The sequence below is a fragment of the Botryllus schlosseri genome, chromosome 7 (assembly GCF_051294905.1).
Source record: "Botryllus schlosseri isolate E-star chromosome 7, Bs_hap1, whole genome shotgun sequence".
In the NCBI taxonomy this organism is placed as follows: Eukaryota; Metazoa; Chordata; class Ascidiacea; order Stolidobranchia; family Styelidae; genus Botryllus; species Botryllus schlosseri.
The window spans coordinates 18588207-18604870 of NC_137242.1; the positions used below are offsets into that span (position 1 = coordinate 18588207).

At 37.7% G+C, this 16664-nt stretch overlaps 2 protein-coding genes across 3 annotated transcripts; both read right to left on the bottom strand.

Moving 5' to 3' along the window:
- Nucleotides 1-345: 345 nt before the first annotated feature.
- Nucleotides 346-9314, bottom strand: LOC145442889 (uncharacterized). 2 transcript variants are annotated; one of them, XM_080320926.1, is made up of 8 exons: nucleotides 9181-9314; nucleotides 8842-8952; nucleotides 6596-6704; nucleotides 5190-5328; nucleotides 3286-3405; nucleotides 1364-1514; nucleotides 1206-1266; nucleotides 346-611 (listed from the first exon to the last, which is right to left on the bottom strand). In XM_080320926.1, exons 2-8 carry the CDS (start codon nucleotides 8908-8910, stop codon nucleotides 529-531), a joined length of 732 nt encoding a protein of 243 aa, XP_080177052.1. In that variant the 5' UTR covers nucleotides 8911-8952; nucleotides 9181-9314; the 3' UTR covers nucleotides 346-528. The 2 variants fall into 2 exon arrangements, with proteins under 2 accessions (XP_080177052.1, XP_080177053.1); XM_080320927.1 differs by lacking the exon at nucleotides 1206-1266.
- Nucleotides 9315-13129: 3815 nt separating this feature from the next.
- LOC145442914 (uncharacterized) lies at nucleotides 13130-16348 on the bottom strand. The gene is made up of 3 exons (XM_080320959.1): nucleotides 16093-16348; nucleotides 15058-15168; nucleotides 13130-13446 (listed from the first exon to the last, which is right to left on the bottom strand). Exons 1-3 carry the CDS (start codon nucleotides 16196-16198, stop codon nucleotides 13145-13147), a joined length of 519 nt encoding a protein of 172 aa, XP_080177085.1. The 5' UTR covers nucleotides 16199-16348; the 3' UTR covers nucleotides 13130-13144.
- Between the last annotated feature and the right edge of the window lie 316 nt (nucleotides 16349-16664).

Genomic DNA, 16664 nt, shown 5'->3' on the forward strand with positions numbered 1-16664 from the left:
CCAATTGGTACTGGGAAAATACATTTCTGTTGTGTAAAAGTATAATTTTAGGCTTGACAAGCTGCCTTTTTGACAAACTAAGATCTCGCATCAGGTCATGTTAATATTGATGGGATAACTGAGAACGACGCGAGGGTTCTTCATAGTCAATTATCTATTCATGCACAATATAAAATTAGAAAAAGGTACGATTCACTTCCTACCAAGTGAAAAATTCCGGAGTAAATACAGTAATTTTGGCCATTTTTAAGGGTGTAACTATCTTCAAAACTAGAGCCAATCTGCCAAAATTATTGTGATATTCGTGATCAGCAACCTTGAAACCCAGAAAATACTCCAATATGCTCTGCCAAATTTGTTTTCTTCATTTTGTTGGCCAGTATTAATAATGACAGCAAATTCATGCGTTAGCATTATCACATAAAACAGGGAACACGACGCGTAACACTTAGCCTATGTATCAAGCTGATATGTCTTTAACCGGGACACGGTTCTGGTATAACCCATTCAGTGAATATCGGTGCTTCGTCAATGAGACCTATTATTGCTTTCAAACCGTCCCAACTTGAGCTGCTGAACTGCTGGTAACATTCTGAGCCATCGGCTAATCCCTGAAATAAAACGTTTATCAGTACAATTTGCAGAATCCGACTACACAGTAAACCATATATTATATTCGGAACTATACACGACCACAAACTCACAAGTTGTGCTATATCTAATATGTATAGAAACTTATAGGCTGTCACTAACTTTCAAACGTACAACAAGGGTCAATTATTCAATATGGTAGCGTCCCAACTACATGTTGCATTCAGTTTTTACTGGTCGAGATGATGCGAATGTTATCTTCGCGTTTGTTTCTGGCATCCAAGTTGTGGTGATTCTGATGTTGGAAATCGCAAACGTTTTTGTCACATTTTTGTGAACATGAGAATTATCTAGTAAAATCAAGATTTGTTTTGAAAATTCCTCACATCTCATTTCACTCGATGTATCATGGTGCCATCATAAAACTAAATGCAACACAAAACCAGTACGAACCTTGTGGCCTCATAATTTATAGGTATTTTTTGATGATTCTGATCCAAATAACCACCTGTTGTGAATGTTAATACAAATATCATCCTTGTTCAATAGACCGTAACGGCCAGCGAATTCCAAGTTTGTCCTATGATTATAAATTGTGTATTTTTGACTCCTACTATTCGCCGAGAAGTCCGACAGTATGTGGCGCAAATGAAGTTCCAGAAGATAATTGCAGATCTATATTTCAGTGTATATGAACGATAACTTACATGTACTCAAAATATGATAGTTGAAGGAAGGGTATGTAAAAAACTCGAGCAACATAATATATTACCTTCATAGAGGCGAAACAAATTGCTGATCTTGTTATCACAAAGTTCAGAACCGGAATGCCTTCCGCCGAAAATTCATCCCCCAATTCACTAAACGTTTTGACTTTGGTCTTCCCCTCACAATTTACCGCAGGAGGGCTACAGTATTCGCAACTGAAAAAAATAATTACATCTCAGAGAATGCTAAATTAATTTGACCTTTGATAATTCCGCTAATCATGGATGGCAAGCATTTGTTGAAAACAACTGTGACTACGCAATATGGTTACAACTCGGGTTGTATTTCAAGAAAATGGTATTTTGAAATACTTTATTTAAAACATGAATACACTGCGATGCGCCGATTTCCTCGTGACGAAGAAAACGAGAGAAAATTATGAGTAAAATTCATGGTGTTTTAAGCCCTAGTGTGCTAAGAATTTCTAGAATTGCATAGAATCTAATAAATATGAAATCGGTATTCCAAAACTACTCGTTTTCGACTTTATCCCATACCCCCTGCGTACGGCAATGCACTCGACGTGCCCCCTCGGTATAGATCAAGGGTGACCAATACGCGACCCGCGAGGTACATTTTGCGGACCGCGACCTAGTTTGAAAATTCGAAAGAACGGTTAGTAAAGCATTTTGAAGAGCTAAGATTGATTTCAGTTTAAACTTATTGTTGTTGTTGTTCAAAGTAAGTCAGTATCCGGGGCGCAATATCATTATTCCTCACTAGCTGATTCGGTGATGGTAATATCATTCCATGGAGGAAGAATTTGCTAATATGAATGGGCATGGGCATATTACTTTGACGTGCGATGGCCCACCACTGCCAAAACCAAGAGGCTTAGATTACGACTGCGGGCACCCCAAAAGACAACGCTTTATGAGGAGATAGCTTTCCAGCAAGTACCGAGTCTAGCTAACCCCAATATCGTTATTTAGTCCAGAGGTGACCAATCTGCGGCAGTAGAAGGGTAATTATGCGGGGTCGACACTTAATTAGGTTAGGATGTGTTGACGGCCGCCAATTGGCAAATTGAATTTACGAATTGATTCCCTAATTATTGAGAGTTTTGAATTATTGCGAGTTGATTTTCGAGTTTTAATATAGTAGTGGCGTTTGTAATCTGAGCCCAACAGTAAACTACAGTTGCGAAGAGCAAAATGATACGAAACAAGAAGAAATCCCAATTTGTAATCTTGTTCTCCACATTACGAAGGATATTTGTTTCTCGTATGCCTATACGTTTGCGAGAATCCAATATCTTTCCAATGTACCGATAATCCTGATGAGACGTCAAGACATAACAACATGTAACAAAGAGAACTAAAAACAAATGGCCCATGCACCCAAAGATGCAGCACAGCATTAGTAATTCCTTAAATTTTCGAAGGTACCCACTGCTTCAACTCTACCGGTGAATCTGATCATATGGGATGAGAAAGGAAAAATATTTGATTGTAATCTGTGAAACTATACTAATATTAATGACGAAATTCACTCATAAATATGACAACATTTTAGCGTTTGGCGCGACTAGAGAACGAATTTATGTTACTATTCATAACATGGCTAGGAATACTTACGATTTCGTTGGGCGTAGTCAGCCGATATAATGACTACGTAGAGTTATCAAAACTTGGTTGGTAAAATGAGTTACCAATTTTGATCTCGATATTGAAGTCATGCGGTCCGCAGCCTCTACGAATTTTGAAAAATGGCCCGCGATCCGTTTTGAATCGACTACCTCAGGTATAGATAGTCACACTACTGAACGCTCAAACCAATTGTGGCGTGTCACCACAAATAATATCTATGAGTTGAGTGTGTGACTTGACCTCCGGGGAACCTCTGAGAGCCTGAGAGCGGCTCAGGAAATCCCTGGTATTCCCAGGCACACCGTATGACACCCAGTGCCTTAGAGAATTCCCTTACCCATCTGTCACGATGATCACCAGTTTATCTGCCTCGGGACGCGAACCGTGTGCTCCAGTGAACATAGTATCTTTCAAAAAACTGAGAGTCCTCGGAATGCATGTGCCAACTCCATTATATCTAAATCAAGACTAGGATGTTATAAAATGAAATATATGTATCTGCAATACACGGTGTAGATTGGAATTAATATATATATTGTCTACTTCTCTACTCATGACGACAAAGTCATCAGTGCCCGTCCCGATGAAACATTCGTTTGTAGCATTAATTCTAAAAAATGTGTATATGGGTGTTAAGCATATCCACAGTGTTCGTGAACAACTCAAGTTACACCCACCTACATTTATTATAATTTCTCAAATTATAATATAGTAATCAACATCGAAGTAAACATCTTTTTGCTTGATCAAAGTTAAAGGAAATTCAGTTAAAAACAAACATTACAAATGGCTTCTTAGCATTGTGCTATACTATGTTTTAAATGCTTGAGAGTCGATCAATTGGCAGGATAGTTCTTTGAATCCCGGCAACGTTGGAATTCACGGCAATGAAAAAGCGGATAAATTGGCGAAGACTTTAACTGACACCCCGCCGATTTGCCGCTGCTCTCGGAACATTGCATGACATTTCGGGATCAAGACTATCGCACAACAGAGAACGGACTTCGATGTAGGTCCTTTCATTCCTCAGTTCGTGTTTCACCTACTAATCATGTAAACCACGCCTATTTGTTTGAAAGTGGATTAGTAGACTCTCCTTTCTGTATTTTCTCCCGATACCCTGAAACCATGGATCATTTTTTAATTATTTGTCCAAAATCTGATATTTTATTCGCAGATTTCCTACCGAGAAATGTGCCTAATTGATAGGTATATTTTGTATTGCCAGTTTACTCATCGATTCTCGAATAACTCCCTATGTCGTTGAATTTGTGTTATCCTGCAACATCAATTTGTGACTTGAGTTTATTATACTATTCTGATATTTGATTTCTGTTATAGTGTGACGCCTTTTATGATCTCAGTGTTCATTCCGCTATTTTGATATTGACATTATTTCATAGCAGCCGTGGAGCAAAAGACCATAAGTCGATAAGCGCCTGATATTTTTGTTTAATAAACAACAACAACAGAAGTATGAAATAAGTACATCAAGGTTTGTGATAAATCTTAACGTAGCTATAATGCGCGGAACAGTAAACAAATTATATTTTAGTACTTTCATGTCGATCATTTTCCTTTCCAAGACTAACAGCCTAAATATATGCAGCAATACTATGCAGTAAATATCTGATGGCATTACTGTGGTGTGTGTTCATGAAACAGCCTACCAATCATAGTAAACTATGCGAAATGCGACAGCGTAACATAGGCCTATCTTCGAAATTAGAGCGTTTGGAGCTATTGACTTCGCTTTGCGAAGAACACCTTAAATCTGCTTGCATCAACACAGTGGCAGGCTGATAATTCAGTTTAAACCAGACTCGTGCTTCGAAACATTCACAGACAATCCTATTTCTCATCGACGAAGAAACAGCATTAATTCACATCTCATTATGCACTGATCAACATAATAGTTTCCCACCATATAGTGGATGGCGGAGTTCGAAAGAGTGCGGCGAATAACATTGAACCGGCACGTTACCCTCAGTCCCATGTGTCAGAATAGCCTACACACAGCTGTCGCAAGGGTGATATGAATGTAAAAGAGAGTAGCAACAAATTGACAATTACTTGACATCATTACTTTGAGACCTAATACGACACCACTACTTTCAAACATTTGCCTGTCAGGAGAGCATCTCCGTGGCAACGCTTGTGCTCGCTAATCGGGATACTATATGACGAATATTTTTGGATATGCAATTAGTAACAAAACGGTGTGTAAATCACTCGACTCACGAGATTGAATCAATTGCATCAATCAGTTCTTCCTTATTGGAGTGTGAATCGAAATCGATTTTCGGTTGAGGACAGCCATCAAAAGTGACAACGCCTACACGAGTTTTTGTTTTCCCAATGCTGATCGAGCCACCGAATTCTGAAGAAAAAAACATGAATTTCGATTTTGTCAGATTTATGCATTTTGCTGCACAATCACATCTAAAAGTAAACTCCCATGTAATCAGAAGGAGCCTTGGTGGGTTGACGCCTTGACGATAAATGAGTAGGGCGATTATTTTAACATGTCCACATAAGTTAATTTTGCCAAAATTGTAGCATTAGGTCAAAACATTCCCAAAATTGTTTTCAAAGTCGAAATTATTTTGCAGCCCGCATTTCGTTTGTATCGTAGATGTTTGCACTGTCGGTGAACTTATCATGTGATTTTTTACAGCTTGTAGGCTACTTCATAGGCCTACGGTTGTAGGCGGCACATTGTTTGCTCATTCTGAATCACAAACGGTCAACTGAAACAAATAGGTTGGCATGGTGTTTTGCTCAACATACCGCAATATCCTAACTCAAGCGAGACTGCGTGACATTGGTTCTTACATCAAGAAGCGCATGATGAAAAATTGTGATGTAGATTGTAGACAACATTGTCAGAATGAAGCATCACGGTGTGTTGCCAGCCAATAACTGCTGCTGTTAAACGTTATTTCTCCATTCTTCGCAAGCTACTTCGTGAGGGCAGACACTTTCCCCCCGAGAATGTCGAAAAGTATATTACTTTGTACTACAACAACTTTTCAATATTTTTACCATGCGTGGTGATTTAAAACCAATGCGTGATGTAACTACTGGAATACTTCATAGGTCCAGATTTCGTTAAAATAAAGCTTTTTGTCAGTTTTTAAGTCAAAAAGGTTTTTTCAGGCCGAACTACTTCGTAAGGACATACAGTTCCAGCCAGAAATGAAGGTACGTAGTAGAATTCTTACATTATCTGCGAAAACACCTACTATATATACATGAGGGCAGAATTTTGTCAAAATTGAGTTTTTTAAGTTGAAAAAATGTCGAAATTTTGATTGTTTGGTCAAAATCTTACGTTTATTGGTCAAAAAATGACCCTAGTAATGAGACGTAAACATATCATGTGTCGAAGCCTATATTACGGACAGTATAGCCTATACTTATGAATATGCCAAAATAAAAGCATGGAATATTACAAATAGTATTGACCAGCACATTTATCCATCAATTCTAATACAGTGTAGCCTTGGAGTATCAGAAAAATGCACAAAGAGTACAATAACTGTGAGACCGGTGTATATGGAGATATCAAGGTTAGCTTGGTATACGTTTTTATTCAAAACAGTCGGAAGCGTGGTAAAGTATATCGATAATATTTTTATACTTACTGTTACATATGCCTTTCACTAAAGCGATGATACTTTTAAAGTTGTCTGACCCGATGCTGCCACTTTCATCTAGCAGAAAAAGTACATCACGAGGTTTGGGCGCGATGTCCTGAAGTGGATAGCAGATGCTTATTGAATATTGCGAAATGTCACATTCGAATATGATAACACCATGTAACAAAAACTTAATTGAACCGATGTTTTGATATTTCCTATACCATGGTTTTGATAAAGCATGTATCCGGCATTTTTTGCCACAGGTGTCGTTCAAAAATGTAATTTTAAGCTTTTCAAAGTTTCCGCACCATATTTCTAAAAGCTCCTTTATTGAATTTCCCATTAATTGTGACGTCACATTGATCCATCATTCAATTCATAATAGTTGGTTGTTAGTGACAAACATCTTCTCAGTCTCAGTTGGTCAGTGTTAGCTACAGCAATCAATCTCAAATTATTTTTCGTTTTGTTCTGTTAATACACTGATTGTGGATCTAGTGATTATAATCTCATCATTAATGTCAACATCACAAATGTAATCCGCCTGCAGCTGTTTTTGCTATATCTGTGGTCTGTAGGCTATATCAGTTTGAAACAAGTTAAGTACAAAATATAGATAGAAGTAAAGATTTTTATACTTATTAACTTAACTGGGCATTTCATGTAGGCTAATCCGCGAAACATGCCGATGAAATACTGATGGATAGCTAAGGAGATATCGGCATTCAATGTCAATTGCTATTGAAGAATCTGAAGGGAAATTAGAAACCTATAGCTAATAGATGACTGTTATTTATGTATGGGTGACATTCCAAGGTTCAGAATAACTAAAAAATGACTTGACATTACATATCCTTCTATGCCATCTCCTCTTAAGCACCTGTTCCGTATTGCAGTAAGTTTTCACTGCCCAAATTATCTGGCAAAAAGCTGTAGAAGACACGACAAGGCTTAAAGATAAAGAAAATGACTCCGATGACTTCAACATCTCCCATGCAAAACCACACATTCCTAACAGACACGAACTTGATGATTTAGCTGGGACTCACTAAATCAAATGGGGAAATTCAACGCATTTCGAGATGTAGTTGAAAAATTTTATTGGAAATAAACGAAGCAATTGTCTGTTAAACAATAAGGTCGAGATATATGAAAAAATAAAGTTGGGCATGTCCTTAAAAATCCATTACCTGCACTTTCACCTTTATTTTTATCAGTTCAAATATGGGTGATGTATGCGAGGAACATGGTGACGTGTTTCAGGATGATATTTAGGATTTGGAAAGAGGATACTAAGAGTGGTGGAATTGCATCACGATGGGGGATTATTTGCGGTCCATGATGCCAGCAGACAATAAAATAACTGCGAGAAAAGCAGGAGCATTCAAGGCATTTGGAGATGTAGTTGAAAATTTTCTTGGGAATAAACGCAGCGATGAATATAAACCTCTGGTAAACAATATGATCGAGAGATATGAATAAATAAAGTAGGGTATGTCCTTAACACGTGTTACCTGCAATTTCACCTTGATTTTTTTGGTTTAAATATGGGTGATGTAAACGAGGAACATAGTGACGTGTTTCTGCAGGATATATATGATTTCGAATGACGATACTAAGGGTGGTTGAGTTGCATCATGATGGGGTATTAGTTGCGGTCCATAATACCAGCAGATTTCTCAGTCTGTAGACCCAAATCATGCAAACAAAACCACTTCCGAAATTTATGAAGTGTTTCCATCCTTATATGTGCTCTATAGTAAGAGAAGATTTTCCATATCACAGACGCAAGTCACGCAAACAAAACCACTTCTGACGATTTTACCGTGTTTGCATTGTTACTTGATGCATCAATAAGCTTTATTTGTTCATGTTATCCTATTCTTAGCGTTTTCTTACGTCCAATAAAGAATTATTGTGGTTAATACTGAATAATTATGAGTAAAATCAAAAATTAGAAAAATTGAAATTTGTTCAAAATTTAGGACACTTCAGGAAAAATTATTGTATTTTCGTAATTAGTTTGGAATACTAAAACACAATACATAATAGTTTTAGCCAAATTAAACGTTTTCAAAATATTGTTACATAGTGTAATCCAAGAGCCAAGGCAATTGTTAATATGAAGATCTATAATTTCTAACGCGCCAACACGTCTGATGTATGATGATTTTAGATTGCCATTTACCAGCACCTGGGTTTCAACACGCTATACCAAAACCCCAGTAATATTGTTCCGCGGACCTTACCGTTTTTGTGTCGTTACCATTGTGAATATGCCTTTTTCTTCTTTCAGGCCGGCACTTTTTCCCTGACATGACGAGTCTATTTTCATCATCGGATACGTCACCACCACAGTGCTTTTAAAGAATTAGCGGTTGTAAAAGTGGACGAATAAAATTCTATACTTTACATGAAATCTAATATATTTCAATTTTTGTCATAGTTATTTCGTACAGTTCGCATTAAAATAATTGATGTAGGGATTGATTAACACATCATCAAGATATTTATCTCGTTACTCCCTACCACACTTTTCCTGGTCCCATAATAGCATGTTAGATAACTTAAACGCAAGTACGACTCACGTTCTGCTCTGCACCGAGTGGTCGGGAATCACTGCGCTTCGAGAAAATTGTCCTGAGGAATGTATTAGAAGTATACTCTTTAATCGAACAGGCTGCAAATTATAAGACAGTTATCTTTATTTACAAATTAACAGAAATATGCTTGGTTGCATCAAGCGCATAGTTGCTTAACATTGAATGTAGTCACAAGGTCAGGATCACAGAGTGTATTCAGTAATTCTTAACCGGAAAATTATCTCCTCCATAGTGAGGATAGCATTGGTTTCGACGGAAGACTGCCCCATTCCTATTTGAATCCCCTTTCATAATTAAGTTTGTTTGTGGTATTCATGGTGATCGTCGACAACAAGTGTCATTTACACCAGGCCGATATTCTGCATTTTGATTATGTATCTGCCGACTTGTAGGACGGCCAACTTAGTGTTGTTTTAGTGACTGTTTTCGCTTGTAGCAGCAACACGTTTGGTTTTAGTCCAATTTTAAGATGGGTAGGAGAGAAAACGAAGTACGATTGCGAAAGAAACTCCTGTTGGAGGGAAACGTTGCGAATCAATGTTTTATTCCAGGGTAGGCCAAACTTTTTGACCAAAACGCCACATGAAATATATGAACCATTGCACGGGCCACTTTAATGTTGAAGACCTTTTTAGTCGTCCAATAGGAGTGAACCGGATTAGGTAACGGTGGAAACAAGCTTTGTCTTACTACGCATCAAAATCGATCACAATTATGTCATGAAAACTGCTAGCCGCGCGAAACGAGAAGAAATTTCAAAGCGCATTACCTCTGTCAACCGCTCGGCTCATTTGGCAAAGACAGGAATATATTTGGCGCTTGGACTTATCAATATCGAAGTTTTCGATGAAACATGCGTCTATCATTTTGTGCAAAGGTTTTATCACCGACGAACTTCCTGCGAGTGCAGACGCGAAGTCGCATGTTCGACGACACATTCTCTCATAATTGCGAATATACTTAGGGTCTAATGACAATAAAACGTGCGAAGGGTTAAGAAAAATTTCAAGACAAATCTGTGACGAAATATTATGCTTTATCGTCAGGTACGAAGATCTCAGAAAAACGTGTCTGGCCCGTGCCTACGGCAAATTAGGGATGCTACAAAGTGGTCCGCCATCATTGTTGCTTGCAGGTATTTAGTTCACACATCGGCCGTTTCAAACCATGGTTGGAGTTGTGGTGTCGACATTAACAGGCATGGACGTCAGCTTCGTGTCATGGAAAATAACAACGTATTGCTTATTATCCTTTGCTTTCTATATTATGAATAGGAACATAAATTGAAACATTGCGTGTGCACAGGGGGAAAACGGACTTAATCCTCTGATTACAGTTAGGGTGGAATATAAAACGAACATGCTTAAGATATGTCCCTTGTTTAAGACATGTTTTTTATTTTTTATTTTTTATTTTTGGCCATGACGTCATGAACTTTTAATTGTGACGTCGTATCGGATTAGCATTGACAATTGATCATATATAGGGTAAATATAGCTCCTTTGACGAAATAGGCTTCTGAACCCTCTCATACGCGGATCAAAAATATCTTTATCCAATACTACAGCGTCATGCAGCATTTTTACGGTCGGCGGTCATCATCATTAGAACATCCATTCCAATGTTCTGTATTTACGTGCTATACCTGTTGAACAGACTATTTCAAGGTTTACAACCATTCCATATCGTATACGTCGACTATATCGAGTGCAAATCATCCGTAGGCTCATACAACATGTTTTTTAAAAAGCACGTATGCAATTATGATATAATCATGCAACTTTTGAAACACTCTTTTTAAGGCAAAGTGTTTTAAAATACCGTTTGTTTCAGATACAACCCCCTGTACAGTCAAACCTTTGAATCAATATATCTTTCAAACTCCTGTCGAAAAGTGGGTGCTGATTTTACATAGATATGCATAGTATGGTTACCTTAGATCAGTGATTTCAATCCTTTTTGTATTCAATGACTATCTACCTGTGCATTACTGTATGGTAAAATGTAGCCTACTATAGTTTTTGAGGACGTAATATTATAATATCGTTATTATGCAGTTCGAAAATATAATACATCGTCAAACCTGAGTATTGTAATTTATCTACATTTTTACAACTATACGTACATGAATACACGTATATGTATCAGTGTTGGGATCAAGTCACTACCTTCGAGTCACGAGTCATTTCGAGTCATTGCACATTTTGACTCGAGTCAAGTCAAGTCAATCGATTTTAGAAGGTGAGTCGAGTCAAGTCAAGTCACTCAATTTTTTGAGGTGAATCGACTCAAGTCGAGTCAAGTCAAGTCAAGTCACGATTCAAGTCAAGGTACCTTTTCGAAGTATGAGGCATGATTACGTCATTGCATTTTGCTAGCTGTCTGATACACAGATTGAGTGGTCATTGATTTTGAACCGATGAACGAATATAGAGTTTAATATACACGCTGTATCGCTCAAATATACATAGAACAGCTGAACTACCGAAGTAATTGCATGGCCCAAGTTTATAGTTACCAGCCAAAATGGAGAATAGAGAAACGAATTGATAAGATGCAATACATTAGCCATTTTTAAATTGATATGGTGTACTTCGAGCCTGCGCCAATGACGCTATTGTCGTACTATATCAACTATATTCTAATTCAATTTCAATAAACCAAGAGGTTGGGCTAAGCTACGAACAGAGAACAGAAATATACATTTTGCTATTAAATTACTTTACTATACTAGTTTACGACATCGTAAGCTGTAAGCTTCGATCACTTCGCTTGCGGTCAATTTATTTGTGAGAGAACAATGGAGGCGCAGTAAAACTCACGATCATTGAATGATTGGTCGCTCTCACGGGTTACACCTGCGTTTCGCGAACAATCCGCACATATGCAAGATACAGTGATTTTTATCGAAACTGATTACTTGATGACTTGAAATTGACTCGCGAATTTTGCTCCGAGTCACGAGTCAATCCACATTTCTGATACGCCGAGTCAAGTCAAGTAAAGTCATTTTAGCAAAGTGACTCGAGTCAAGTCAAGTCATACGAAAAAGGTGACTCGAGTCATCCCAACACTGATATGTATATATATATTAGTTTTGATCGATATAACATTCTTGAGCCTGCGTGTCGTAATTAGTAAGAGTTCGGTTCGGTTGCTTACGTTTTCACCATTTTATACGTCTTTTCCGAATGTATAGTATTGGAAAGGGTCATTTGCCTTTCTTACCACAACCAGCACATCTCGTGGGAGTCAGTGATCAAAATACGTTTTGTTTCATTCGTTGAAGGGTTGTTCAATATTTACCTTTTTTTCGGATCCCCGGGAATCACTGATTAAATTATTAGGTTCCCTGAAAAAACGATGAGCACCAAAGTTTGCTCAATTCCTGCCAGTAGAAGCCAACGCGGAGCCAATTGAAATTTATTAATTTATTTAAAAAAAACTACAAAATCTCTTTTCAAAATTTACTATAAACCTTATAAAATTGTTGAACTGTCTAAAAAATGATGCAAAACAAATTTGACGCAGTTCCAACACCTATTAGCGAAGTTATTCGATTTTTTAAATGATAATTCTGGATTTCCCACCGTCAATGCTATTTTTGCAAATTTAAAATTCCAATTGCAATAACTTCGCTTCTACCGGTTGCAATTGAGCAAAAATTGTATGCATCGTTCTTTCAGGCAACTTAGCAATATTAGAGGATTGACATTAAAATTTTAAAAATTTTATTTCCTATTTTTTATAATAAATTGAAACATTTCAATTGACTCTGCGTTGGGTTTTATTGCTTTGAATCGAGCCAAATTTGTTGTGCAGCGTTTTGCAGGCAACCTAACAGAGTAGTCAGTGAATCCTCGATATCCGGAAAAAAGTTATTTTTGAACAACCCGAATTGAGCATCTTTATATCAGAAATTGAGTCGCAACCATAAAAAGGTCAAGAATCACTGATGCAGAATAACTTTTTGCAAGCACTCCATCAGATCGCGTGCCAAAAGTATAAAAGTAATATTGAATTGTGACTCGGAATTTTGTGACTTGGTTGCCCTTGTTTGCAGCATACCCACAGGCATTATATACTTGCCAGTATATTCCACTTCCTTCCCAACGCAATCAGTCCCGTTATTCACAGCGCTAATCTTCGTCCTTACTCTCTTCTTCGCGTATCGGAATACCCCACCGTTATCCGGGTCATTGGTTACATCACGACACATGCCATACGGTCCATAATCTCGCCACACACAATCTGGAATGGAGGGCCACTGTAAATGCAGTGGATTCCGCATAATTAGAACCCTTGGGCTCCGCTCACATTAGGCCAAATTAGGCCGTTTCGTAGCCATGCGTAAAGGTGGATAAGGCATTGAAAATACTGTTTTGTTGAGTAATATACGAAATGCAGCTGAACTACACTGCAGTAATCAGCACTGATCAAATCATAAAACGCACATTAATTACACCATCTGGTCAGTACTATTGTACAATATTGGGATATCAAAGAATAATTAGATACTTTAGCGTACTGGTTCTCAGCTGGGGGGCCGCGGACCCCTACGGGTCCACCAAGCCTTTTCAGAGGGTTCACGAAACCTCCAAATTTACAAAGTGGCTGATAACTTAATTTGTATTTTTTTAATTAGATAAATCACCAAGCAGTTTCGCCTCATAGCTGCTAAAACTTAAGAACTCAAATAAACAGAATGGCCGTTTAAGATGAAATATTTTACTGTGCAAGCTCATTTTAATCGACAAATTATCAATGGCCTACAGCTACAAACATATTACTGTCTAGAGATGTTTTGTTAGATTTTTGAGGATAAATTAGTTTACAAAAATCCATTTGTTTCCTGTGATATACATAATCGCTATTCCAGAATAACTTCAAGATAAGCTGCTGGATAGAAATGACTAGGCTGGGCGTTATATTGGTGTCATATGTTGCGGTCATACCCAAAGGTGTCCTCGGAAGCGTTATTCGTTATTATTATATTCGCCACCACATATCTTTGCGGAAATTAATGGATTTCCGGCACTCGTTCATATCAAATTGACAACCCGGATTTTCAAGACACGGCCGCGCATTTCTATAATTGCAACCTGGTTTCGCTTTGAAATAATAAATGTCTTCCCATTTTATATATAAATAGAATGGTGTTATTTTCCAAAAAGATCATTTGTTGCTGTTTATCACCAGCTGCTTAAAGTTAATATTTGTGCAAGAGAGATGACGGTTGCACGATAATAACGCTATAAATTTGCAGTAAAACTTAGGGGTGCGCAGATAGAAAGTGGGTCCGGGAATACAAAAAGGCTGACTGTATAACACATATATATATAGGGTTACAATAGTAAAGTAGTTCATTAAATACAGTAATAAGCCAGGAAGTAACGGTTGAAAGGGTATTTGACTTGATAAAATATTTCAAAAAACAATAGCAAAGCACTCTGCTATGCAGAAAATCATTATGGGAAAGCCAGCAGCGTTTTTCGGGAGTCGAGTCAAAATGTTGACCTGTTTTTGTCAACACGGAACTTTTGGTAAAAAATTTCTCAAATTCACCAGTTTTCTTAGCTGGTACTGGAACTTTCAGAATTTTTTAAAAGTATCCTTTATTCGGATCTCAAAATATCGTAACCCTAAGTATGTTGGATTTGGTCTCGGTATAAAAAAAATACTGAGACTGAAAAATTCCGAATTAGGACTGTTGTCCGGGCTTCGAATATCCCTGGTCTAGGTTGTCGATCCCTGTGCTATTGAATCTGAGTTTAAACCAGCTCATACTAGAAATTTCCATTTCCCGTTTTCATAACCACAATAATATTGTAATTGGCCTCGGGGACAGAAAAATTCACATACCTCTCCGCACTCCGCACATTGCTGGACACATATCTCGAACATACCCAAGGATGCACAAGCCACGGTAAACTTCACAAGACCAGTTTGGTTCTACGATTTCGTTTGACACCACTGAAATTAGAGATGTGTAAATTACAGTATCATGGTAGTAACAGTGAATTGCACTGATGGCATGTAGCAAGACAAACCTGGTGAATATCTTATAAACAACTTGGAAATATAAAACACATAGCAATTACTGTTGCAATGTCATTTTCAAGTTGGTTTGCTAGTTAACGTTAGACACATTAAAATGTATTCTCAATGTCTGTCCATCTTCAAGCAAAATACACGTGGCAGATATCGTGTTCGACTTCTTGATCGGTAGCTCGTGGGTTCCGTCCCGGTCGGGTGAGGCCAAAGACCTGATCGGTACAACTGGTATCCGTGGTTCGCCCGCTTATCGCTCCGCATTTCCGAAATAGTATGGATGGGTACAGTAAGATTCAAGAAGTATTACAATGCTATTTATGTACCTTACTTGTCCACCGGCATATGCACTTCGTGCACTTATGGTGTGCATATTGCATATGCAATTATGCATAGATCTCGTGCATCATAAATATTAAATTGTATATCGTGAGTCGGTGTATAGGCTATGCCAAAAAATATGAACGCGAAAATAACAGGCAATATAATATTGCACATAGCTGAAAGTTTTTAATTCTTGAAACATAGTCCACCCCTGCCAGGGCGAAGTATTGGCACGAATAACACATATCATAAAATGATTAGGTTTCACCAGCAAAATCTATCGTCAGCTTTTGAGAGATGAAGAATCTTGGGTATCGACATTTTCAACGGCATCGATACTATAGTAGTGTAGTAGAGTTCCACAGAACTTAGTTATACATTGAATATATCCGTCAATACTTTCAAAATCATCATACCATATCCCCATGTCTAGTCGTAGTTAATACTTTTGGCCAAATTACTTCCAAATGCATAACGTCAGCCTGTTCGCTCTGATTTGGAATATCGGAAATATATACTCACTGTTTTCCGACCATGCTATCCATGTTGCAACTGTTGATGAAGCAAAAATGCAGCATAAAGTCGCGGTGAATACAAAATCCATGCTCTTTATTTTTTTGGATTTCATAACACCTAGAGGGTATATTGCATTGTTGGATAAAAAGTCTTAGAAGGTTAAATGATTTAGGGCATGAGTGAATGACTATTTATCGCTTTGATAATAATAGGCATTCAGTTTGACATTGACAATGTGAAACTAAGACCTTCGGAAGCGATGATTTTCCTGGGAAAGGGTATCAGAGTTACGATATTGCACATGATATATAAATCCATTCCTGTATCTGTAGCAACTAATCTCGGAATAATTTATAACCACAAAAGACTCCTCAGTGCACTTCATTGCGTTGCTTACATGCAATGTTATCTTGATTCGCTGTGTATAGGAATATATAGGCGTATCTACCATTTCCCAATCTCTCACTTTTTCCAGGATAAAAGGTAGCGCCCCTATCTTAAAATCTTAGAATACTGAGGGAAGGTATTCCGCGAATTGCTCTGGGCACTGCATTCCATGAAGCTGCAACATTATTTGG

Coding starts and splice junctions, on each gene's coding strand:
- LOC145442889 (XM_080320926.1), bottom strand. CDS start 8,910: ATGTCAGGGAAAAAGTGCCGGCCTGAAAGAAGAAAAAGGCATATTCAC. Junction 3,406..5,189: donor GATGCAATTGATTCAATCTC/GTGAGTCGAGTG, acceptor GTCTTGATTTAG/ATATAATGGAGTTGGCACAT. Junction 612..1,205: donor GTCGGACTTCTCGGCGAATA/GTAGGAGTCAAA, acceptor GTTTTATTTCAG/GGATTAGCCGATGGCTCAGA.
- LOC145442914 (XM_080320959.1), bottom strand. CDS start 16,198: ATGAAATCCAAAAAAATAAAGAGCATGGATTTTGTATTCACCGCGACT. Junction 15,169..16,092: donor GATAGCATGGTCGGAAAACA/GTGAGTATATAT, acceptor CTCTAATTTCAG/TGGTGTCAAACGAAATCGTA. Junction 13,447..15,057: donor AATGTGCGGAGTGCGGAGAG/GTATGTGAATTT, acceptor CCTCCATTCCAG/ATTGTGTGTGGCGAGATTAT.